Source organism: Drosophila miranda (assembly GCF_003369915.1).
Source record: "Drosophila miranda strain MSH22 chromosome Y unlocalized genomic scaffold, D.miranda_PacBio2.1 Contig_Y1_pilon, whole genome shotgun sequence".
Lineage (NCBI taxonomy): Eukaryota > Metazoa > Arthropoda > Insecta > Diptera > Drosophilidae > Drosophila > Drosophila miranda.
In genome coordinates, this window is record NW_022881603.1 from 21,760,853 (window position 1) to 21,787,243 (window position 26,391).

Here is a 26,391-nt window from a genome sequence, read left to right on the forward strand (position 1 = left end):
CGAGGAAGACCATATATAGAAATAATCGTAAATAATAAAAAAATTAAGAGGTATCGCGGACTCGGGATCGAAAATAAATATAATAAAAGAAAACTATACAGATTCCAAAGTCGATAGCGACAACCTCACCGTCCATACCATCAATGGACCCGTCCGTCTGACTCAGAGCATTACACGTAATGCAACCAAAAAAACAAAAATTTTATATTCATAATTTATCTGAAAATTATGACATACTCTTAGGCAGAGAATATTTGATGGCCAGCAAAGCCGTCATCGATTACCGAAACGAAACGGTAACGTTAGGAGAAAGGTCATACCCAATCATCCAAAGTGGAGAAGCAATTGCCGTCGGCAAGACCGCACACAAAGGTGTTAAGCCATCTTCAAAGGAAGATATATCTACACCTAAGTGCCTTGACCCATCTCCTGAAGGAGAGCAATACTTCGCTTCCGCATTAGAGAATGAATTAAGGGAATGCAACCAGCTAAGGTTGGAACATTTAAATGACGAAGAAAAGGAGAAACTAAAGAAAGTTCTCTATGAATTTAAGGACGTGCAGTATAAAGAAGGTGACATTTTGACCTTCACTAGTACTATAAAGCACGAAATTAAAACCCATCACGAAGATCCTGTATATCGTCGACCATATAAATATGCTCAAATACACGATCAAGAAGTGACACAACAAATCAAAGATATGATTAGACAGGGAATCATTCGTAAGTCGAACTCTCCCTATTGTTCACCCATCGCTATGATACCAAAGAAAATAGATGCTTCAGGAAAGCAGAAATATCGTATGGTAGTAGATTATAGAAGTCTAAACGAGGTGACAATAAAGGATAAATTTCCTACACCCAGAATGGACGAAATACTAGATAAACTAGGAAGTGCACTATATTTCCATAACGAAGTAGACTTCCCACTGTTCCAAAGTGCATTCCTGGAGATAATCAGTCCAAATCACTTCACTAAACTGATTAAATCCAGTACCAAACTCATAAATATTCCGAACTACTCCGAATTCAAAGAACAAATATTGAAGAATCATAAAGAGCTACTTCACCCAGGTATCGAAAAGACCACTAATTGGTAGGCAATCAACAATTCCTATCATGCATTGATGTATATTCTAAATTCGCTACCCTTGTAGAAGTTAAGAGTAGTGACTGGTTAGAAACCAAGAGAGCCATCATAAAAGTCTTTAACGAAATGGGCAATCCACAGGGAATTAAAGCCGACAAAGATTCAGCCTTTATGTGCGCAGCATTGCAAGCATGGTTGAATGCGGAAAATGTGAAAATCGAAATCACTACCAGTAAAAACGGAGTTTCTGATGTAGAACGACTACATAAAACGATCAATGAAAAATTAAGAATCATTTCAAGTGAGGATAACATAGAAAACAAGCTCACAAAATTCGAGGTAATTCTATACACTTATAACCATAAAACGGTTCATAATACTACAAAAAGATCCCCAGCTGATATCTTCCTGTACGCCGGACTACCAGATTATAACACTCAACTGAATAAAGTTAGGAAGATCAATCATTTGAATAACGATAGAATCGACTTTGAAGTAGACACACGCTACAAGAATGCACCCCTAGTTAAAACAAAAACAATCAACCCGTTCAAAAGAACAGGGGAAATTAGGCAGGTAGACGAAAAGCACTTTGAAGAGAAAAATAGAGGAAGGAAAATCACCCACTATAAAACGAAATTCAAAAGAAAGAAAAAATCTAATAAAAGTAAAAACGATATTTGCACAGTACCCGAAGAGAGTACTGGGAATTCGGAGCTACAACATGATTAAGATTATAATCTTACTAATGTTCACCGTCCTACAGTCTTCCGGACAGAATATAGAGATAGATCCCATCAACTCAAGGAATGGATATCTCATATTCAAAACAAATACCATTAACATACCCATTAATTATGAATACCATTATCTAACAATTAATATAACAAGAACAGATGAAACATATCAGAGTTTACTAGAACAGGCAACCCAATTTAATAACGAAATCCAAGTTCAATATTTAGTCGAGAAATTGCAACGTGAATTCAACGGCATCAAAATAGCCAAAAGAAACAAAAGAGGCCTTATAAATGCAGTAGGCACAGTATATAAATATCTATTTGGAACATTAGATCAAGATGATAAAGTCGAATTAGAAGGGAAAATAAACAATCTGGCTAGCCACAGTGTTCAAGCTAACGAATTAAACTTAGTAATTCAAGCAGTAAATTCTGGCATAGAAGTTGTCAATAAATTAAGCAAGGATAATGATAGAAATAAGCAACTAGAGATATTAATATTTAACCTTCAACATTTTACAGAGTACATAGAGGATATTGAATTAGGCATGCAGCTAACAAGATTAGGGATCTTTAATCCAAAATTATTGAGGCAGGATTACCTGAAACACATCGATTCAGAGAAATTATTAAATATCAAAACATCTACCTGGTTGAAAACAGACACTAACGAAATACTAATAATTTCCAACATCCCACGAGAGATCAGAAATATTCCTATACTTAAAATTGTCCCATATCCATATGAAGATAATAACATCCTCACTGACCTAACGCAAAACAATTATTACGTTCTAGAAAACGAGGTATATGAAAAAGAATCAAAACAAAAAATAAATGACGAATGTATTTCAGGAATAGTCAAACAAGTAGAAACAAAATGTCCATAGACCAAAGCACACCAAAACTTCCAAATAAGTTTCATAGAACCCAACATATTGTTAACTTGGAAATTACCAAAAACCATATTAAACCAAGATTGCCTAAACCAAGAAATAAAAGTAGAAGGTAACGCATTAATAAAAATATATAATTGCAGTGTACAGTTAAACGAATTCTTAATATCCAACTCCATACCAGAATTTGCACAAAGCATCTACATCAACAATAACGTAACAAAAATTAAACCATTGTCTTATTTGCAAACCAAAGAAATCGTAATAGAAAATACGCGATTAAATAATGTAATGTAATGTAATGTAATGTACATGTAAGCTTAATACTACTATTTGTCATAATCATAATAGGATTAAGCTACAAATTGTTTAATCTAAGTAAAAGCAATAAGCCTAAAACCGACCCGCACATAGAAACACCTTCAGACGAAGACGAGGAATCCCCAGCAGGCACAGTTTTAGACGCACCCGAACTATATCCAAGGATAATCGCCTGAGGACAGGCTTAAATCTAACAATGGGGAGTGACATATCTATAGTCCATGCTCCGCATACCCTTGTCTATGTCTATTACCCTGCACCCACAATACTATAAACAATACGACACCCTCAGCTTCGAACCCTCATAAACAATCTCACGCTCGAAATGGACCACGCATAGTCGATTGCAGGCAATGTAAACAAACACCCTAAACTGGAAGTTGAACATAAAACAATAGATGCCGCCCTAGAATCCAGCCGCACTAGAATCCAGCCGCACTAGAATCCAGCCGCACCAGAATCACGCCACTCTTCAGAGATCAATTACGAATCGATTCTCAAGAATCACACCATCCTAGCTGACCAATCAGAGGCCCTATTCTCAGCCACCCCCAAGTAATGCAACACCGATCATACGCAGCGGAAGCCTTTCATCAAAAGCCGCCTTTCCCACATCGATCGAGTCACGTACTCCATCTCCGAAGCCGAAGTCGAAGCCAACGCCTCCGAATCCAAATCCGAATCCCAAACCGAGCATCATAATATAAATAGTCTGCATCTAAGAAGCCAACTCAGTTCTGTTCAAGACAAACGTCAATCGCGACACCGTCGGAGAATTCAACCAAAGTTAATTCCGTTCAAGACTTCAGACCTCAGTCATCGTCGGGGAAATAACTAATCAATGTACGCTAAAGTTTAAGTGAAGAATAAAACCTTTTTTTAAAACGTAAACTGAAGTGTCGCATATTTAATTGGCGCAGCCGGTAGGATCTCAGTTAAAAGTGAATCCCTTTTTTTAAGACGATCAATTGGCGTAGTGACAGTTACAGTGCGTAATACCCCACACTGTTCAGAGAAAAAGTAACGCTAATACTAAAGAGATCCGCCAAAGAATCTACACACGATTGAACTCAATTAATATTAAAAAAAAAAAAAGTAAATAAATAAAAAGAAATCAACATGCCGCTAACAGAAATACACCTGAACCAAGCCTTGAAGTCAATCAGGCAAATTCCACCATACGACGGGTGCCAAGAACGCCTAAGCTCGTTCATAAGTAGGATCGAGTACATCTCCGAATTGTACTCAACAGAAGACATCCGGCAACAAAGCATAATGTACGGAGCCACTGAGGGTCAACTGTGCGGACGAGCACAACTTTTATCACAAAGCCTTCAACCCAACACCTGGACCGATCTAAAAGCAGCCCTAATCAGCAAATTCAACAACCACACTCCATACGAAACGCTGCTACAACAATTACACGACACCAAATTCAATGGGAATATTCGTAAGTTCGTAGAGGAACTAGAAATTAAGTCAAATGTTACAGTAAGTAAACTAAATCTGGAGACTAGCCCAGAAAATAAGATAATCTTTAAAAACGCTCTGGCAAATGCCACCAGACATACCATAGAAGATGCTCTACCCAATAAACTGTTCATCATTTTAGCAAAGAAAGACATTTCTACTATGGCTAATCTAGAAAAATCAGCTCAAGAGTTAGGAATCTACGAAAATTTCGTAACTGATAACAAGAATCACGAACATTCAAGAAACGGAAATAACAATCGTAGGAATGTTGGAACTTATTACCCTCGCTATAGTAGTAACGACTATAACAATCAAAACCCAAGTACTTCCAGAAATAACCATGGATCGAATCGAAATAATTCAGGAAATAATGCCGTAAATAATAAAGGATTATTTAACGAATTTAGAAATTCCTTAAACCAGGGCAGAGTACAGAATCCCACAAACTATCAAATCAATCAGACTCAGGCAGGTAGAAGTGCACCAAATCAGCCATTCAAACGATCTAGGGAAAGCCAAAGCGGACAAATGAAAATGGATGTAAATTTTCAGCAGAGTGCCTCGGAAGAAATCGAGGAAGACCATATATAGAAATAATCGTAAATAATAAAAAATTAAGAGGTATCGCGGACTCGGGATCGTCAATAAATATAATAAAAGAAAACTATACAGATTCCAAAGTCGATAGCGACAACCTCACCGTCCATACCATCAATGGACCCGTCCGTCTGACTCAGAGCATTACACGTAATGCAACCAAAAAAACAAAAATTTTATATTCATAATTTATCTGAAAATTATGACATACTCTTAGGCAGAGAATATTTGATGGCCAGCAAAGCCGTCATCGATTACCGAAACGAAACGGTAACGTTAGGAGAAAGGTCATACCCAATCATCCAAAGTGGAGAAGCAATTGCCGTCGGCAAGACCGCACACAAAGGTGTTAAGCCATCTTCAAAGGAAGATATATCTACACCTAAGTGCCTTGACCCATCTCCTGAAGGAGAGCAATACTTCGCTTCCGCATTAGAGAATGAATTAAGGGAATGCAACCAGCTAAGGTTGGAACATTTAAATGACGAAGAAAAGGAGAAACTAAAGAAAGTTCTCTATGAATTTAAGGACGTGCAGTATAAAGAAGGTGACATTTTGACCTTCACTAGTACTATAAAGCACGAAATTAAAACCCATCACGAAGATCCTGTATATCGTCGACCATATAAATATGCTCAAATACACGATCAAGAAGTGACACAACAAATCAAAGATATGATTAGACAGGGAATCATTCGTAAGTCGAACTCTCCCTATTGTTCACCCATCGCTATGATACCAAAGAAAATAGATGCTTCAGGAAAGCAGAAATATCGTATGGTAGTAGATTATAGAAGTCTAAACGAGGTGACAATAAAGGATAAATTTCCTACACCCAGAATGGACGAAATACTAGATAAACTAGGAAGGTGCCAATATTTCACAACAATCGATTTAGCTAAGGGATTCCATCAAATTCCTATGGAACCTAGCTCAATCCCAAAAACAGCTTTCTCCACGAAGCATGGTCATTACGAGTTCACTCGTATGCCCTTTGGGCTAACCACTGCCCCCGCTACCTTCCAAAGATGTATGAACAATCTGCTAGAAGAGTTAATCTTCAAAGATTGCCTCGTATACTTAGACGACATCATTATATTTTCCACTTCATTGGAAGAACACCTGTTGTCACTAAGGAGAGTATTTGGAGAGTTGAGAGACGCCAACTTAAAGCTACAAATGGATAAGTGTGAATTCCTGAAGAAAGAAACGGAATTCCTAGGCCATGTAGTAACAACTAACGGCATAGTTCCTAATCCAAAGAAAATATCTGCCATAATAAACTTCCCAATACCCAATACAACCACAAAAATAAAATCATTCATAGGTTTATGTGGATTCTATAGGAAATTCATTCCCAACTTCGCTAATATAGCAAAACCTATGACACTCAAATTAAAGAAACGAGCAGTCATAGACCCAACAGAGGAAAAATACGTCGAGGCCTTCGAAAAATTTAAAATACTTATCACCTCAGACCCCATCCTCGCATTCCCAGATTTCAACAGAATGTTCACGGTAACAACCGATGCAAGTAACATTGCATTAGGAGCAGTGTTGTCGCAAGACCACAAACCAATCTGCTATGCAAGTAGAACCTTAAACGAACACGAAATCAATTATTCAGCAATAGAAAAGGAATTACTAGCTATAGTTTGGGCAACTAAGTATTTCAGATCATACCTGTTTGGTAGAACGTTTGAGATATTGAGTGATCACAAACCCTTGATTTGGTTGAATAACCTCAAGGAACCAAATATGAAGCTACAACGATGGAAGATCAAATTAAATGAATTTGACTTCAAAATAAAATATTTACCCGGAAAGGAGAACCATGTAGCCGATGCGCTATCAAGAGTAAAGATTAACAAAAACCTACTCGGGGAAACCATTAATAGTGATTGTGCAACGGTCCATAGCGCGCAAGAAGATAATACAAATTATATTCCATTTACAGAGAGACCAATCAATTACTATAATAGGCAAATAGAACTGATTAAAGGTAATGAGGATAAGGTAGAAACATCCCACTATTTCCACAAGATACTGATAAAAATCACATGTACCGAAATTACAGAATCATTAGCAAAAGATATAATAAAGGAATATGTGTGTACCAAAAAGAGTGCACTATATTTCCATAACGAAGTAGACTTCCCACTGTTCCAAAGGGCATTCCTGGAGATAATCAGTCCAAATCACTTCACTAAACTGATTAAATCCAGTACCAAACTCATAAATATTCCGAACTACTCCGAATTCAAAGAACAAATATTGAAGAATCATAAAGAGCTACTTCACCCAGGTATCGAAAAGACCACTAATTGGTTTAAAGGAAAATTCTACTACCCCGATTATCAAAAGTTAATCCAAAATATTATCAATGAATGTCCTACGTGCAACGTTGCTAAAACTGAGCATCGTAACACCAATCTAACCTTCGAAATCACCCCTGAAATACAAAATATCAGAGAAAAGTATGTCATGGATTTCTATTTGGTAGGCAATCAACAATTCCTATCATGCATTGATGTATATTCTAAATTCGCTACCCTTGTAGAAGTTAAGAGTCGTGACTGGTTATATATATTCTTGATCAGCATCAATAGCCGAGTCGATTGAGCCATGTCTGTCTGTCCGTCCGTCCGTCTGTTCGTCCCCTTCAGCGCCTAGTGCTCAAAGACTATAAGAGCTAGAGCAACGATGTTTTGGATCCAGACTTCTGTGATATGTCACTGCTACAAAAATTTTTCAAAACTTCGCCCCGCCCATTTCCGCCCCCAAAAAAGACGAAAATCTGTGGCATACACAATTTTAAAGATATGAGAAAACCAAAAAAAATAGAATTGTAGAGAATGACCATATCTTTAAGACAGCGGAATCTGAATTGGATCGTATTATTATTATAGCCAGTATCAAGAAAATTTCATTTTTTCTCGCCCTGTCTCTCTCTAACACACACGTAGCATAGGCGTCTTTGCTTAGAGTAAAACAGCGCCTAGATCTCAGAGACTATAAAAGGTAGAGCAACCAAATTTGGTATCCATACTCCTAATATATCGGACCGAGACGAGTTTGTTTTAAAATTTCGCCACACCCCCTTCCGCCCCCGCAAAGGACGAAAATCTGGGGATATTCAAAAATCTCAGAGACTTTTAAGGCTAGAGTAACCAAATTTGGTATCCGCACTCCTGTTAGATCTTACTATAAAACCTGTATCTCAAAATTTCGCCCCACCCCCTTCCGCCCACACAAAGAACGAAAATCTGTTGCATCCACAATATTGCACATTCGAGAAAACTAAAAATCATAGATAATGACCATATCTATCAGACTGCTGAGTCTGGATCAGATCGGATCATTTTTATACCCAAAAGGAACAAATCAATTTGCAGTGGCTACGCAGCCCCCGACGTCACGCTCAGACTGATTTTCTGTCTCTCTCGCACGCACTCTTTGTCGTGTCGTTTAATATTAGCTGCGTCTGCCGGAGGAGAGCCATACTGACTAAGTATCGGGTATAACTGTAGAGTTTCGGTGTCCGCAGCAACTCACAACGTTCCCCCTCGTTATATTAATAAATTCAACGCATTGAGTTTTCTTGCGGACGAAGTCCGTGTTCTTTATTTGACGAATAATTAAAGACTACTTTTCAAAATATATTTTGAGGCCCTATTCTTACTGTGGGTTCGCGACCGCGGAATTTTGCAGCGATGCAACGACAGCAGTTCAGCCGTGGCGAGGTATTTCTCGGAATCCCTCGCCGTTGGCGGATATCGTCCAGACGCTGATCCAGCAGTTTTGGCGATCTGGAGCGGCTCGTGTCGGTTGCTGGTGTTTTGGCAACTTTGTCGTTAACTTACATACATTTTATAAAATGAAATAAAAAATCCTACTGCCGCCAAATTTTGAGCTTCTTCTCGTATGATTTTGCATTTTGATTCCCTATCATCCTATCTGTTAACCATTTACAATTTTTTCGAATCAAAATCAATACAAACTGATTGAGCAGATGATTTCGGCACGGATCGGAAAATTTAAACCAGTCTGCATATTTATCTATTTTTGACGTTAAAATTATACATTTTTTGACTATGCTTCTTTTTAACTTGAATTTGTGAGACTATGTCTCGAAATGCCGATTAAATATATCAAAATAAAATATACGAATGTAATAAACTTTAATATTTATGTACATATGTATGTACATAAGATATTTTATAATTGAATTAGAAAATTTATGGGTATTGTCCATGAGAGTATTCAAGGTGCGACCGGCATCTAAATTTTGCTTTGCAGATTCCCGTCGGAAAGCGCGCGATTGACAATTGATTTGAAATATATGTATGTAAAACCAATTCCATTTATATTTATGCATATTTATTTAAGTATATATATATTTTTTCTTATATTGTATATTTAGATACATCATTGTTTTAGTTATAATAAACAAAAAAGTCGAGAACCGACGGCGTTTGCATAATTTTTATAATTTATAATAAACCTGTTTTAAATAAGGAAATAAATGTGTAATTATATTATTGTAATATTTTATATTTTGTGGTATAAATCAAACAAATAACAGCTTTTATTTCATTTCCCGCGCCCTAGTGTACCATACCCCCACCCCCTGCCCATTCTTCATTTATTTTGTGGCGGTAGGTCAGTCCATCAAAAGACCCAAAACAAGAACCAAACTCAAATTTCAGTTCTAGCGGCCAGCAATACTAAACACACACACGCAAAGTACGTGAGAATGCATGTGCACCCATACACTAAAACATGCTGGTGGCAAAACAGAACCAGACCTGAGAGAGTTCAAAAAAATCTGAAAAAGCATACAATCACATATTTTTGTCGAAACATATTGCGTGTGTACTAACACATGCAAAGATGTTCTCTCTGCGCTCTCTCTCTCTCATGATGACGTCACTCTGGGGTACTGAACGCGCTAGCCAGTGTGTGACGCTTTCGTTGTATGAACTGGCACATCTATATACTGTATGGTTACTGATAGAACTTGAATTCGTCAGTATATTTACGGAATATCTTGCAAATGAGATGGTATATTTTGGTATATTTCTGAGGGTCGTCACAATTCATGAACAAAAATGAAATGAAAACAGATTTTCTAATCTGTTTAATCTAAAAAGGGATACCAATTAGATGGCCATACAATGAGTCGCGATGATCACATGAAATGGTTTCACGCAAATTTATCTCGCGAGGCAGCTGACGATCTGTTGAGACAAGGCAAGTAGAGATACAAAAATTTGTGTGTTTCAGAGTCCGAAAAGAGGGACGTGGGCGTGGTGAATGAAGCCTAATGAATGGTAATTTCAATTGATTGTCCCCCACGCACGGCAGGTTACGAGGATGGTACATTTCTGGTGAGGGAGAGCAGCACAGCAGCTGGCGATTTTGTGCTGAGCATACTCTGCCAGGAGGAGGTGTGCCATTATCAGGTGCGACGCCATGGGGAGGATGCCTTCTTCTCCATCGACGATGAGATGCAGACAAAGATACTCCACGGGCTGGAGACTTTGGTGGACTACTATCAGCAGGGGGCGAATGGTCTGCCCACGAAGCTGACGGTTCCGCTGATTCGTGATCCGCCGCCGCACAACACACGCAGGCATGACCAATCTACTGCACCGTGCCACCAGCAAGAACGAGAGCAAAGTGGTCTTTAAGCTGCTCAAGTGTGGCTACCGCAACTTCGATGCCAAGAATCAGCATGGACAGACGGCCCTCCATCTGGCTGCGCTGCACTGTGATGAGGACATCCTGAAACTGTTGCTGGACGCGAAAGTACAGGTCAATAGCTCAGACTCCTTCGGATGCCAGCCGTTGCATGTGAGTGTTTGAACTTGGTATTGATCTTGAGGTGATTTGGCTGCTAATACTTGCTTCTATCCCAGTTTCATACGTACCCTGATCTCTGCCCAGGCCAATGTCCAGGGCAGAAACATAGAGAACGGATTCGTACCGCTGCACGAGGCAGCCAAGCACGGCAATCTGGAGGCTGTCCGGGAAGTGTTGCTGGCCGAAGCTCCCCTGCTGCCGCGCACCAGATCTGGCGAGTTTCCCTTCGATCTGGCCAAAGAAGCGGGACAATCAACCGTCGAGCAATTTCTGCTCAACTACAAGCTGCCGCCTGCAAGCACCACCAGAGAGCAGTGGTATCATGGCACGCAGACGAGAGATGAGGCCGTGGCCATACTTACGCAATATGCCAAGGAACTGTTGGCCAAGCAGCCGGGTGTCGACACCTCTGGCTGTTTCCTTGTGCGCTATTCCGAGTCCCCGGCGGCGTCTGGCTTGGTATTGACCCTTCTCAGCGATCAGGTGGTGAAAAACTTTCGCATATCGCAGGCTTATCTCTACACGAACGGTGTCAAAGTGCAGTCTGATGAGGTGAGTGATGATATCCAGCAATTTATTGAACAAAATTCCAAACCCAAACACTGCCTTCCAGCCGAAATTCGTGTTCATCGATGACGGTCCCTACTGGCCCAGCCTGGAGCATCTGATACGCTTCATACGCTTCTCGTATGGCCTGCCGGTTAGCCTTAAGTATGCCGTGCCGCCCAAGCCGAAGCCGGAGGTTCCCTCATTTGCAACCATACCACGTTCTACCGTGAAGCACAGGACGACGCCACCAGTGACGCCGCCTACTCCTTCGACCAATCAGCATGTCCCCGCCTTGTCCATCGCGAAGAAGAAGCAAAAGGAGAACAGCAGCTCCGTGTTCAACACTCTGCGCCTGACGAGCCCCAGAAAGGCTCTGTTCGACATGAACAGCCTGCGCAAGAGCAAATCCAAGAACAAACGATCCGAGTCCGAGAGCAGTGTAAGCGGATCGCTGGCCAAGACGGAGCGGGAGCAGGAACTCCAGGCAGCTGCTCCAATGCTCAAAAGTCTATCGTTCTCGACGGAGTTTTCCAACTTCAATGTGGATGCAGGTGGAACAGGAGCAGCAGCCGATGAAGAGCTGTACAATGTCCCCAGGAACAATACGCCAATTGAGGTTGACTTGCCTCCAATTGCCCAAAAGACTGAAGCAGAAGTTGAGTATTTCACCAAGAGCGATGTCGCCATTGAGCGGGAGCGTGCCGGCCAGTGGAACGTCACTGGGTATCAGCATACCGTTGATGTGGTCTGGATGTTGGATCAACCGATCAAGACCCTACCACCGGCGGCGACGGGCCTCAATTCCCTCATCTCTACCGGCTCCACTGAGAGCGAAATGGCTGGCTACCTGCAACGGAAGTGCAGCGAAACTCCAACCACGCCCACTTCAGCCGCTTTGGAGGCGGCAAAGCTGACATATTTCATCGACAAAGAGAATCTACTGGTGGAGAATGAAATCGGACACGGGGAATTCGGCTCTGTGCACCGGGGCTGGCTAGTGAAGAAAAGCGGTGAGGGCGGCGGTTCCATGGAGTCGTCCCGCCAGGAGGTGGCCATCAAAATGCTGTGCGATGAGCACAGCAACAAACAGGAGTTTCTGCGCGAAGCCTCTGTGATGATGCGCCTGGAGCACAACTGTATTGTGCGTCTCATTGGCATATCGAAGAGGGATACGCTGATGATGGTTCAGGAGCTGGCTCCCCTGGGCTCCATGCTCCAGTACATACTCGATCACAGCGCAGAGATCACGGCCAACACAGAGCTGAAGCTGTGGGCATCTCAGATTGCTTGCGGTATGTGCAAAGTCTCGACAAGGTCGTAGGACAGTTCTCAGTTCAACTCTCTTTCCAGGCATGCATTATCTGGAATCTCAGCATTTTGTACACCGTGATCTTGCTGCCAGGAATATTCTTCTGACCGCTCGCCAGCAGGCGAAGATCAGTGACTTTGGAATGTCGCGCTCCCTGAGGCCCGGCAGCACTGAGTACCAGTTCACACAGGGGGTTCGGTGGCCGATACGTTGGTACGCCCCGGAGAGCTTCAATCTGGGCGTCTTCTCGCATGCCAGTGACGTGTGGTCGCTCGGCGTGACCATCTGGGAGATGTTTGCTTTGGGAGCACCTCCCTATGGCGAGATCTCTAATGTGGATGCCATCAAGCTGGTGGACAGTGGAGAGCGTTTGCCCCAGCCCGATCTCTGCCCTGCCTATATCTATGCAGCAATGCTAAGCTGCTGGAAGGAGCATCTCAAGGACCGACCACCCTTTGCCTATCTAATGGAGTTCTTCACCCGCGATCCCGACTACCATGATCGCATGATACGCTTCGAGAAAGATGTCCACACCTGGGATTACACGGACACGGGCTTTTAGGTATTTATATGAGTTGCTGTTTGTAGCAATTAAATTATCGGTTGACAGTGTCCTCCCTGATGCTTGTTCTTGCTGGGGTTTTTAAACATTTATATAGAAACAATTTATTGCAGTTCTTTGTATACAAAACGTGGATAACAAAAGTTAGTTGTATATTAGTTGTAAACTAGGTTAGTAATATGGTTTCGTGGATATACTACATCTATGTTAGGCGGATTAGTTGGACTAAGTAATGGTTTGTTTGTTTTTTGTTTTGCTAAGAAAGCTTCAATCATCCGGAGCCGTTCATTGCCTGCTGGACATTCGATGCAGTCACGAGCTTCAGGGCGCCCATAATGCCAGTCAAGTTCTGCTCGTTGTAGGCCTTGCCCTGGAGGGGAGTAACCACGGGGACAGTCTCCTCGCTGTGCGGCAGCTTAATGCCGATTTCTTTCATCAAGCCCTGGGCGGAATTGTACAATTAGAAAGGGGGATATAGGTTAACAAAGTATTGCACTCACGGCCTCCACTTCTACGGTCAGCTTGAGCTTCATGCCCTGTTCGTCGCCCTTCAGTTCGAGTTCCTTTTCGACGGTGAACTTCGGTGTCTTTCCAATGACCCAATCCCAAGAGCTATAGTTGGACCGCAGCTCTTCGATGCCAGGGAACCATTTCTCTGTGGGATTGATCAGCTGGAAGCCGCGTTGCTGCATTGTCTGTGCGCTTCCGCCATCCTCCAAAGTTGTGGCCACCGTCCTAAGATATTCGTATCCGACCGCGGAGAGCAGCTGCGAGAAATTCACATTGGGATTCACATCCACCAGATTGCGTATGGGAGAAGGCACTGAGGCTGTGGCACGACTGATGTAGTTGGCTGGCTCCTTGACCAGAGATTCCCCCAGATGCAGCTTGTTGGCGCTGGCCAGAATGGTGCAGTGGTGATAGGAGTTTGGGCGTCCCAGCTTGGCGGCTGTTCCAGAAATATGTAAGCGGGCAAAAGAGTATTAATATATACGGGTATCAATATACGGGTACAGCCGTACGTAGAGGTAGTGTGCTGAAGCTCAGCTTCCCCCTTCTTACCTTCTTGTTCCTTATCACGAAGTCGTCACGCTCATTGATCTCCGCCTTGATGGCCCACTCGCGGAACAACGCTCTTGTTACGATATTCAAATTGTACTTGCGATCATACCGCTCTCTAGGAGTGAAGAAGGTGCAATTGAGATTGCCACGATCGTGGTAAACAGCACCGCCCCCGCTGTTGCGACGGGCCAGGGTGATGCCACGCTCCACTAGCTTGGATACGTTCGCTTCGGTAAACGGATTCTGGTGACGGCCAATGACCACACACGGATCGTTGGCCCACAGCAGTAGGACGTGATGGTGGCCAAAGTCAAAGTTCTTGTCCAGCCAGTCCTCCAGGGCCAGGTTGGTGAAAATGTCATTCGACTGTGAGATGAAGACCGATTTCTTTATCTCGGCATCGGGCACAGCTGGTGGGGCTTGGCGGTGCTTTTGGTTCCAGATGCCAACAGCAGACGCAGCTGGCTCGAATTGCGACGCAAGAGCAAGCCCATTGTGGCTGACTTTCGGGCTGTTTTCACGAGGAAGTTGAAAACTGCTTCGGTTGCCAAGCAGGGTGCCGAGCGGGTTGCAAGCAGCGAAGTGCACTTGTATCCAAAACAAGGTCAAAGATGTCGGCAAAAGCTCGTAGAGTTTTAATTGTATTTTCTATTTTTGTTGTTCTGTTGTTGTTTCTGTTTTTCTTTGTGCGGTTAGGTTGAATTTTGATTGAATTTACTATCTACTTTAGCTAATATTGTCGGTTTATATTCGTTTGGTTGATTGCTTTGGTCTTAGGTGGACTTTAGACTGTTGTTGCTCTGGGCTCGCTCGCCTTGCCTGTGTTTGCAGCAACCGAACTGGCGGAGATCAGGTACTCGTGCAGAGCGGGGGTCTGGTGCAGCCACTTGAAGGTTTGATGGAGACCACAGACACGCTTTCGGAGACCCAGGCAGTCCTTGTTGCAGCAGTTCTCTTGCATACTACGCTTCACACCCATCCAAAAAAAATCAAATCCAAAACAATCAGAATTTGGGGCCAGAAAAGACGTTCTTTTCTTGGCAGTCGCAGAAGTTCTTTGGGTTTTCCTTCCACTAGATACTTCGAAACAACAAAGTATTTTTCTGCTGAATTGGAAATTTTCCACTCTTTGTAGGCGACGGTCAACGGAACGCGGGGCGGGGGAAAATGAGCGGGGGGCAAAACAAACAATTGGCTGGCGCGGCAACGTCTTCTTCACGGGAAAAAGCTAATGCAGTGTGACCGCGGACTTGTCGATCTTGTCTATGGTCTGACCCTCAGAAATAAACGTCACAAAATTCGAAATATACTGTAAATATACTGACGAATTATTTGTATTCAAGTTCCATTATATTCCCCGTTTTTGATATTCGGTTGAATATTACTAGATAATTAGGACCCTCAGCTCTCAACTCATAAATCTATCCGATTGTTAAATCAATTTCCTACAAGACTGGTCAATTGGAAGCTCTCGTCTTTATTGGTTTGTTTCTAAAATAAGTTCTAAGCAAAAGCGGTTCAACAAAAATTTCCACTTAATTAATTTCTTTACATGGTAACTATACGTTAACTACACATTTTCTTCATATTAACTACATTTGTATGTAATTACCAAAAGGTAAAGTTTATGGGGGCGACAGTCTTAGCGCCGTTATCCACTTTTTGACATTGATTTTTAAGGCAAACGATCAGTAATTCAATGCTTTTCTATTCGATGTGGCCTAGGACATGGCTTTAAATAGCAATTCTACACGATTTCTACCTTGGTGCATTGGACAAGAGGGTGAGTCCATAACGCGTCTTAAAGCGTGTTATAAAAAACCATAAAACTTGCACGGTTTGTGAGCTAGACATGGTGGCAAGAAAATCAGAGCAAGACCGCGAATTTGTCGATATAAAATTACTGTATAAAGTCTAACAAGGATATTGTAGATGGGCGCCGTATAATTGTCTACTACCAGAAGCCGCTGTTATGCCAATGCAGCCCCTCAGAGCCGAAGTCTTGGACATTTTGTTGGCATAGTTGAAGATTGCTGAAGGAATCTTTCAGACTTGGCGAAGATCACATCGTTCAATTCCATGTCCTGCAGGCACGTCGACTACACCAGGATCTTGACAGCTGAGGAATGAGAAGACCGCACTCGTCTAGCTCAGCAAAGTTCTGGGACAGACGGGTGAGCAGGCATTGTTTTATTATATGACTGTGACTATATTTTCTTCCTCAAGAATTTAGTAGAAGGTTTAAGATAACTATTTTTTTACTCCAAAGATGAGACACTTTGTTGACTCAATCAGCTCCTACATTATCTGGTGATTCAAGACAAGTTTATTTTATAAATAAGACATTTTCTCCAAACCCGCGTTGCAGTTTTAGTTTGGTATGCCGCCGTTGTTGATGTACTCCGCTTCGAGTGGGTCTATGGGTTTGCGTGCAAAGCGTGCCGGCAGCTCCCAATCCTCTATGGCAGGACCTCCAGCCAGCTGGAAAAATAGCAAATTAGTGTGATCCAATGTTTTTATACTACAACACAGTTGGTTTTCTAGTAAATGGGCTTAAAAAGTTAACCTTTTTGCCTGCTGCTGGCTTTTGAACTTGCCTGCTTATTTGCAGTCTGTGCACCGGCCACGGCCGCACCCAATCGTCCTTTGCGGAACTGTATGAGCGGCACACGCTTGGCCAAACCAATAACCGTGGGACGAACCATTTCTCTATGGGAAAATTTTGTATATTTAGCAAAAGTTTGAGAAAAAAGTTAGTATGGCTGTTCCAGTTTTGCGGAAGGAAAAAATTAACCTATTTCAAGACGTTCGCTGATAGTTTTAATCAAAAAGACATTTTCCGAAGCTTCTGGGGGCGCCTCACACGCCTACGAAGACGACGCGAAGAAATTCCCAAAGCTTCATCAATTAAGTCGAAAAACCTGCAATTTACTGCATGGCGTTCCGGAATAACTCTTAAAACGGCTCTTGGAACTCCGTCTGGACCCTGAGAAGCATGGCAAGCATAGGAAAGACAAGGATGGCCACGGAGAAGGCGACGGGAGTTAAAATTCGCATGGAAACGCTGAAAAAAAGGGATGGAGAAGCTAAATCCGCCATGCGGGTAGGAGTAAAGATGGCGGCAAAAACGGCTCCGCAGCTTTTGGCTTCTAAACTGCTGTGCAAGAAACCAAACTTGTCGACGAACGTGTCGACAAACATGTCCACGAACACGACAACAAGCATGACATCAAACATTTCTACGACGAAAGAGAGAGAGAAGACTGACGCGGTTTGTGTGGCTTCCGTGAGTACGAAAAACGGAAGTAACCGCAAAATCATCGTTAACAAGTATTATGAGGGGCATAAAGGCCCATACATTGTTTGTATCGACAAAATGAGTGCGAATAATGCCAGAATTGCTATAAACCAGTTTGATCTATCCGATCTGCTGCTGAAACAGGGCTTTAGCGATATCGAGGAGGTTGCTAGAATGGGCTATGGCAGGTGCAAGATTGTGTGCGGGTCGGCGGAGTGTGCAAACGGGCTAGTGGAAAACAGTGTTTTCGCTGCTCAAGGGTACTCAACCCGAATCTTTAGGCACTTCGTCCAAAAAGCAGGGTTAATTTTTGGGATCCCCGGGCACTACTCGGAGGAACAGCTAGCGGAGCTTGTAACCTCGGATATCCCCATTGAGGAGATAGTTCGGATTACGCGAAGGGATAGAGCATCGGGGGAACGTGTACCTACTGGCAGGGTGAAACTCTGGTTCAGAGGAGAGCAGTTACCAACCAAAATCAATTTTCTATATTCTAAAGTAGAAGTGAAACCTTTTGTTCAGCTTATTCAATGTTTCAGGTGTTTTAGGTTTGGCCATCTGGCGCAACATTGCAAGAGTGGAGCGAAATGTTTCAAATGCGGACAAGATCACAGCAAAGATATTATCTGCTCATGGCTGGTCTGTGCTAACTGCAAGGGGGAACATGCTGCCACCCACTCGCAGTGTGAGGCCAGGAAAAAAGCGTACGCCATTCAAAAGTGTATGACACTGGAAAACCTAACTAGAGCTGAGATCAAGGCTAGATATCCGATCCTTTTTGATAGAACTTCCCCCAACCTAAGGGATCAAGGGGAATTTCCTAGACCCAGTTGGGTCCGCCAGGGAAATTCATTCTGTCACCTCTTTCGCAGAAGCGACCAAATCCAATAGGGTTGCCGCCCGGAACGCAGAGGCGGCCAAGGCAGCAGCCAACATGGCAGAGTGGAAGAACTCAATAAACTCAGACTGCGTCCAAATGAGCGAGAAATTTGTTAGATCTTCATCCGTGGCATCCTTTCTGGCCCAGGATAAGCTAAACGGACTAGGAGGCAAACTCACAGCGTTCCTGATTGATCCAAACAACATCATTAAAGGGGATTCTTTAGCGAATAAATTTATTAAGGAAATTAGAGAATTTGTCAATGCTTCCAACGCAGAACTAGATAGGCGTCAGATTGCCCAAGGGATGGCAGTTGGTTCTCAAAACATCCAACAATGAAGATTCTTCAGCTTAATATTCAAAGTCTGACACACAACAACAACAAACAGCTCCTCTCAATGTTCCTAGACAAGAACGCCATAGATATTGCCATCCTCTCAGAGATTTGGGTGCTGCAGGCCCAGAGAGGACGGCTACGGCGGGGTTGGCATCTACGTCAGGAAAAACATTCAATTCAGCATTTTAAAAATAGAGAACGACTTGGAAATTTTAGGAATAGAAACATTAAACCTCAAGAGCAATTTCAATATTTTTAGCATATATGCACCGCCATCAACAACAGTTTCACAGTTTAAATCGGCCACAAAAAAGTTTTTCGAATTCGCGGCTTCGCTTGACATACCCTCAATAGTGGGCGGGGACTTCAACGCTAGGTCTTCTATCTGGGGAAGTCTGATCTGTGATCGCAAGGGTCGCAGCATTGAGAATTCCACCCGGGAGGCCGGATTTATCTGCCTAAACGACGGTTCGCCAACCTTCTCCAGGAGCCCATCTCAATTCTCCGTTCTTGACCTTTCTTTTTCGAACTACAGAAATGGAACTATTAACTGGCAAGTCCTCAAAACAAAAATAACGAACAGCAACCACTTCCCAATTGTATTATCAGTGCAAGGCCTAAATGCCCCCCTCCAAGGCAAGAAGATCCTTCACAACAGAATAGCCCGGATTCTGGGTGCAAGTGATTTATCAAATCTGGAGGAGCTCAATGAAAAAGTGAAATCCCTGACCTTAAAAAACACGGTCACATTCCCAAGCAAGAACAAGTACGTTGCTAAGAAATGGTGGAACGAGGAAACGGAAAAACTTTTTCGCGTGAGAAACGCTTGCAGGCAAAAATTCTACCTCACCAAAAAATTGGCTGATGCCAGAGCAACCTTAGAAGCTGACAAAAATCTACAAAATCACGTAAAAAATCTTAGAAAGCGCAACTTTTCCAAGTTTATAGAAGAGGTCTCCTCATCGCCCTCTATGTGGAGCAGGGTGAAGAACATCAAAAAATACGGTCAAATCAAAAATGTAGGGAACAAATGGACGAACGAACATGACAAAAACTTTCTCAATATGGTTAAAGTAACCCCATCCACGTCAAACAGTAGGCCCCCTAAGAAAATTCCTGCCCCTTTGTTAGGACCAGACGACCCGGAACTCCTGGAAATGGAAGAATTCCTGGCCTTCCTAAAAACCAGGAACCCCAATTCGGCTAGAGGCCCTGATGGCATCTCGTTCAGGATGCTTCAAAAGCTACCAAGTGGGAAAAAACAAGACATTTTTGAAATTATAAATAAAGTATGGCTGAGTGGCGTCATCCCTGAAGTCTGGCGCAGGATAAAAGTGGTACCCATCCCCAAGAAGAATGCAGACCCTACTTCCTTCCAAAACCATAGGCCGATTTGTTTGATTAACACGCTGTTTAAATCCATAGAGGGGTTGATAAAGTTGAAGTTGCCTATGCCTTCAGGAGAAACAGGTCCACGGCTCTTTGCATCAACGACCTTATCAACAAAGTTCTGGCGCTGAAGGCGAGGGGTTGTCAGGTTGTCGCAGCTTGCCTAGACTTACAAAGAGCGTTCGACTGCGTAAGAGTGGACACACTCGAGCACAGGATGAGGGATATGCGGTTCAATACAAGCCTCACGGCTTGGATCTCCAGCTTCCTTAACAGAAGAATTCTCATAAAGGGCAAAAGCGAGGTAGAGGTGAACAGAGGTGTTAGCCAGGGTAGCTGTCTCAGCCCAACCCTTTTTAACCTTTACACAGCCGAACTACATGATATTAACAGTCATAACTGCTTACTGTTTCAGTATGCTGATGACTTTTTCATAGTTTGTTTTCATACTAATGTATGCTGATGATGTCAAAATCTGTCTTTCTTACTCTGATTGGTATTTGCACACACGCCTTCAACTTGATCTAAGTGAACTACTATTGTGGTGTTCAACTAATCTTCTTTTTCTGAACCTTTCCAAATGCAAACTTATGACATTTTACCGTCGCGCTCCTCATTTTGTCTCATATGTTCTAGGAAATCATGTCCTTGAGCGAATTTCGAGTTCAAATGACCTCGGAGTCCTTTTTGATCATAAGATGTGTTTCAACACCCATATAGCTGCAACTGTAAATAAAGCTAAGAGTGTTTTAGCGTTCATCAAGCGTTGGTCCAAGGAGTTTGACGACCCGTACGTTACGAAACAACTGTACATCTCGTTAGTACGTCCTATATTGGAGTATTGTTCTTGTGTGTGGAGCCCGCAGTATAAAGAGCAGCAGGCTGTTATTGAATCCGTGCAAGAGAAATTTTTAATTTTTGCCCTTCGGAACTTTAACTGGGACTCGGGTAGAATCTTGCCACCCTACCGGTCTAGGCTAAATCTTATCGACCTGCCGTCGGTGCACCATCGCAGAATATGCAATGGCGTAATGTTCGTGCACAAGCTCCTTCTTGGGACTGTTGACTCCCAAACTCTCTTGGGTCAGATTGACTTGGCCGTTCCATCCAGACCTACCCGTACTTTTAGGCCTATCCGTCTACCCATTTGTAGGTCTAATTATGCTGATCATGAACCTTTTAGGGTTTTATGCCATAATTATAACTCCCTCTGTCAAACTCTATCCCCTGAACTGTCTCTTAAACTAATTGCATGCAATATTTATAATCATTTAAATTTAGCTAACTTTTAACTTATCTTTTTCCGCCTTTAATCTAAGTACCATTATTAACAGATAATTTGTTAATTTAATAAATAAATAAATAAATAAAAGACGTATCCATTGCGAAAGGGGTGCTGGAAGACAGTATAGATAAGTTCGAAGAAAAATGCAATAGGCTAAACCTGTCATTCAATCCGGTGAAGTCTAAAGTGATTTACTTCAACAATCGTAGAGCTGCGCTATATATATCGCATCAAGGAGTTGAGATCAGACAAGTAGAGCAGATCAAATACCTAGGCAGGACTATCTCAGCAAACAACTCAGCCTCTGGTCACATTGATCTGGCCATCTCGGAATCGAACAGAAACTGTGCGTTTCTCAGATTACTCAGTGGGTGTCACTATGGTATCAGCCCCAAAAGAGGGCTTATATTTTACAAGGCATTTGTCAGAAGTAGGCTAGAATACGCGTGCTCATCATTCTGCAACCTGTCCAAATCTTCCTTGGCCAAAATCAAATCCCACTGCAACCATCACCTCAGAAAGTCGCTGGGTCTGATAATCTGCACTCCCGTTCCTATCATATATCACATGGCAGGAGAACTTCCCCCGGACTACAGGATGAGATTCCTGGCGGCGAAAGAGTTGGTTAAGGTGTTTGCATTTAATATCCCAGCAAGTGAAACAGTGTCAGCAAATAGGGATTTAAACACGGGCTACGCTAAGGCATATCGGGAGTTTGGCAGCATAATAGATGGAGTTGAGGTTTTCGAGGACACAGCTTCGTTTTGCACTAAAATTAGCTCCGACTTAGAATTTTTCAAGGGTTCTGCACCCAACAAGCACGCTATAGACCAGGCAGGTATCATGCTGCTCCACGGGGAAAAGAAGGATCAGCTGACAAAGGGTGGTTTTGAAATCTATTACACGGATGGGTCAGTCGCAGATGGGCATTCCAGCGCCGCTTTCCTGCACGATAGGACAGGTTTTTTAGATAGCTATTACTCGCACAAAACCCTTTCCTCGTTGTCCGCCGAGCTCCTTGCTATCGAGAAGGCATTAGACCATGCTATTTTGTACAATTTTCCTCGTGTCGCGCTCCTGACAGACAGCAGAAACGGGGCCCTCATTCTGGCGAAGAACATTCAGGATAACTCTATCGCCCACAAAATCAGAGAAAAGATCCAACAAAATCCACATCTAAGAACTGTAGAGGTTCACTACACTCCCGGACACGCTAACATCCCTCAGAACACTTCAGTTGACGCAGCAGCCAAAGAAGCCCACAGACGAGGAAAATACACAGTGGTTAAATGGAACCTTAAAGACGCTATGTGCGAAATACACAGAATCTTAAAAGCAGAATGGGAGAGAGAATACGCCGAGTTTGCTAGTATCAAGCACCGAGGTTACTGCTCGCTTTTCCCCTCAACATCATCCAAGCCGTGGTTCCTAAATAAAACTAAGCTTAAAGCCATTGACGCAAAAAGAATCAACAGACTGCTTAGTGGTAACGCATTCGATAGGCACACTCTCGCCAAAATTCATGTAGTTCCTAGTAACATATGTGATACATGCGATAGTATCGATAACGCCTCGCATTTAATTTTCAATTGTACAAAGTACAACACAACAAGGCAAAACTTCCCGTCTCTAAGAAAATATAATGATATTTACAAATTCTTTGAAAAAGAAAACATCAGCGCGTACCAAACACTAATTGACTTCATCGACGAAATTGATGTAAAGCTATATGTTTATAGTACAGTACTCCAACATCTTCTATTCTTTGACTTGGCAATTTCCACCTTCAAAAGGCGGGCGGCCAAATAATCCCACGCTACTCACGGGTAGCTTGGTAACATAAACCCTAAAAAAAAAAAAAAAAAAAAAATATATATACAAAATACTGCCGCAAATAGCAACAATTTGTTCGGAATTCCATTTCAACCGATAATCGGTTTCGTAAACGCCATCAATAGCATTTTAGCAAAAGTATTTTGGGGCGGGCAATGAACTTTGCAGCAGGCGGTCCTGGTACGGCCAGTGCGAGTACGACTGCAGCAAACAGCATATTCAACAATTCTTTGCTGGCATCGTCGACGGGAGCTACCACCATGCCGATGGCCCAACTGGCGGACGGTTGGCTGGAACTCGAGTCCGATCCTGGCCTCTTCACCCTGCTACTAGAGGACTTCGGCTGTAATTAGTAATGGCTGACTCTCATCCCACCATATTAATGTTCTTTCGATTTCAGGTCACGATGTTCAGGTGGAGGAGGTGTATGACCTCTAGAAGCCGATTGAAAGCCCTTACGGTTTCATTTTTCTCTTTCGCTGGATCGAAGAGCGGCGTGCACGCCGGAAAATAGTGGAAACTACCGCCGAGATCTTTGTTAAGGACGAAGAAGCCATATCCACCATTTTCTTTGCCCAGCAGGTTGTGCCCAATAGTTGTGCCACCCATGCTCTGCTTTCCGTCCTTTTGAACTGCAACGAGAACAATTTGCAGCTGGGTGACACGCTGAGTCGCCTCAAGGTCCACACCAAAGGCATGAGCCCGGAGAACAAGGGATTAGCTATAGGCAACACCCCGGAGTTGGCGTGCGCACACAACTCGCATGCCATACCGCAGGCACGACGTCGCCTAGAGCGAACTGGCGCTGGTGTCACCAGCTGTCGTTTCACTGGCGAAGCCTTTCACTTTATCAGCTTTGTGCCTATTAGTGGTCAACTGTTTGAACTAGACGGCTTGAAGCCGTATGAAATTTTAGAATAGTTTTTCTAAATAACGATACCGAAACAACTTGGGTGACTGCAATTTTGTATTTTAATACGACGAAAAAAAAGGAGTGCGTGCGTTCGATTTCATGGATTTTTCTCGACTTCCGTCCATATATTAAAACAATTTCTTCTGTGCCTACCTTACCTACGGTGGCAAAGCGGGGCGAATTCGCCAAGAGCGAGAGAGCGAGCTTTTATTGCGCTCCCGCTTTGCCCTAGCCTAACTTACACTAGACTTCATGAAATACTATCCTAATAACAATTATTTTTTTCCAAATGGCGCTACACCGGCCCCGTTGAAGGCCTGGAAGGCTTCAAACCATTGGCAGAAGCGCCAATTTGTGGATTGGCCTCCTGAACGTGGCTCCGCTGCTCCTCCTTAGGTCGACCACTCTGACCCTTCCGTCCTGCCCGGCGGTTGTTCCGACCACCCTTCCGAGGAGCCACTGTTGAGGGGGCAGGTTGTCCTCGGCGACGATTACGAGGTCGCCTTCCTTTATGTTTGGCTCCTCCTGGTGCCACTTGCATCTTATTTGCAATCCCAGCACATACTCCCGGGACCATCGCTGCCAGAACATTTGCATGGCTGACGAGACAAGCCACCATCGCTTTAAGCAGCTCAGACCCTCCTGGGCCGGGGTCCTGGGTGCTGGGGGTGCGATGAGCGGCCCGCCTGTCAGCAGGTGCCCGGGAGTCAGCGCGTCTCCGTCGCTTGGGTCTGGGCTTAGGGGTCCTAGCGGGCGCAAGTTGAGTACCGCCTCGATCCCGACCAGCACGGTCTCCAGCTCCTCTGCGGTGAGGGGAGCGCTTCCCACTGCCCGTAGGAGTAGGCCCTTGGCAGACTTCACACCGGCCTCCCAAAGTCCGCCCATGTGCGGTGCTCGAGGCGGTATGAAGGCAAACTCGCACCCGCTTCTTGACGCAAATTCGCGTATCGCGTCCGCTTCCGCCTCTATCTTCCTCCGCAGTTCGCTGAAGTGGCGACTTGCTCCGACGAAATTTGTCGCGTTGTCGCAGTTCACGCGTTGCGGACATCCTCGACGACCGACGAACCTTTGGAATGCCAACAAGAAGTAATTAGTCGTCAAATCGGAGACAATTTCTAAATGAACCGGCTTGGATGCAAAACAGACAAATAACGCTATGTAGGACTTATAAGGGGGCCTTCCACGAATTTTCAAAGTCGTATAGACTGGGCCACAAAAATCAACGCCACATACTGAAAATGGGCGGAGAGCACGGCGCCGGTCTGCGGGTAAGTTGCCCATCATTTGGGTCTGGAGTAGCGGCTTGCATTTAAAGCAACGAATACACGACCTAACTGTCGCCCTGCAGACCGCCTGAGCATTCACTATCCAAATGCGCTGTCGCAGATAGCGAACGTATGTCTGCACAAACTGCGAGCGTTTTGTCAATAACAAGGGAAACTTGGCATTATATGACATAGGGGCGTTAACTAGTCGCCCCCCAACTCGCAACAACGAAAAAGAGCACCATGTCCCAGCCTCTTCATGGATGAAGGGATTCAAGCGCTGAAGACTGGGGCCTAACTTGGTGCCTTTACGAACCCTTTCAATATCTTCTTGAGACTCATTTTTCTGTGTTATTTCGACTATTTTTAGAAACGCCTCGTCGTATTCTACGGATGACGGAATTTTTCCAAAGTTGAGACTTTTGTCTTTGCATTTTCGGATGAAGCGGAACACGAAAACGAACACTCTTAGCAGTTTGAGGTGTGACGAGTATCCCTCGATTACATCCACTAAGTAATTTGGCTTGGCCGCGACGGTCAGTCCGACCGATTTCTTCCGACTTTCCATCTGTATCTCTTCTTCGGAAAGCTCGAAGTGTGGATTTCTGGGCCAGCTCTCTTCTTCAAACTTTAAGAACTCTGGTCCACCAAACCAGATCGACTGCACGATTTCCTCTACGTCACAACCTCTCGAAACTATGTCTGCTGGGTTCTGTTTTGTTGGCAC

The 26,391-nt window shown here is 43.5% G+C and overlaps 2 protein-coding genes, 1 long non-coding RNA gene and 3 pseudogenes across 3 annotated transcripts; 3 read left to right on the forward strand and 3 right to left on the reverse strand.

Moving 5' to 3' along the window:
- Positions 1–10,215: 10,215 nt before the first annotated feature.
- Positions 10,216–13,459, forward strand: LOC117190146 (annotated as a pseudogene).
- Positions 13,460–13,609: 150 nt separating this feature from the next.
- Positions 13,610–15,061, reverse strand: LOC117190147 (annotated as a pseudogene).
- A 72-nt stretch (positions 15,062–15,133) lies between these two features.
- On the reverse strand, positions 15,134–15,535 carry LOC117190149. Its single transcript, XM_033395224.1, has one exon. The coding sequence runs from the start codon at positions 15,441–15,443 to the stop codon at positions 15,249–15,251; it is 195 nt and encodes a 64-aa protein (XP_033251115.1). The 5' UTR covers positions 15,444–15,535; the 3' UTR covers positions 15,134–15,248.
- A 245-nt stretch (positions 15,536–15,780) lies between these two features.
- Positions 15,781–16,803, forward strand: LOC117190150. Its single transcript, XR_004473648.1, has 3 exons — positions 15,781–16,019; positions 16,083–16,247; positions 16,397–16,803. It is a non-coding gene; the product is annotated as an uncharacterized LOC117190150 (long non-coding RNA).
- On the reverse strand, positions 16,705–17,194 carry LOC117190148 (annotated as a pseudogene).
- A 6,334-nt stretch (positions 17,195–23,528) lies between these two features.
- On the forward strand, positions 23,529–24,315 carry LOC117189879 (ubiquitin carboxyl-terminal hydrolase calypso-like). The gene is made up of 2 exons (XM_033394960.1): positions 23,529–23,831; positions 23,887–24,315. The coding sequence occupies exons 1-2, from the start codon at positions 23,642–23,644 to the stop codon at positions 23,922–23,924; spliced, it is 228 nt and encodes a 75-aa protein (XP_033250851.1). The 5' UTR covers positions 23,529–23,641; the 3' UTR covers positions 23,925–24,315.
- The last annotated feature ends 2,076 nt before the right edge of the window (positions 24,316–26,391 follow it).

What these genes read in the sequence shown, in the direction of transcription:
- LOC117190149 (XM_033395224.1), bottom strand. Translation starts at nt 15,443, where the DNA reads ATGGGTGTGAAGCGTAGTATGCAAGAGAACTGCTGCAACAAGGACTGC.
- LOC117189879 (XM_033394960.1), top strand. Translation starts at nt 23,642, where the DNA reads ATGAACTTTGCAGCAGGCGGTCCTGGTACGGCCAGTGCGAGTACGACT. An exon ending in GCTACTAGAGGACTTCGGCT is followed by an intron (nt 23,832 to 23,886) that starts GTAATTAGTAAT and finishes TTTCGATTTCAG; the next exon opens with GTCACGATGTTCAGGTGGAG.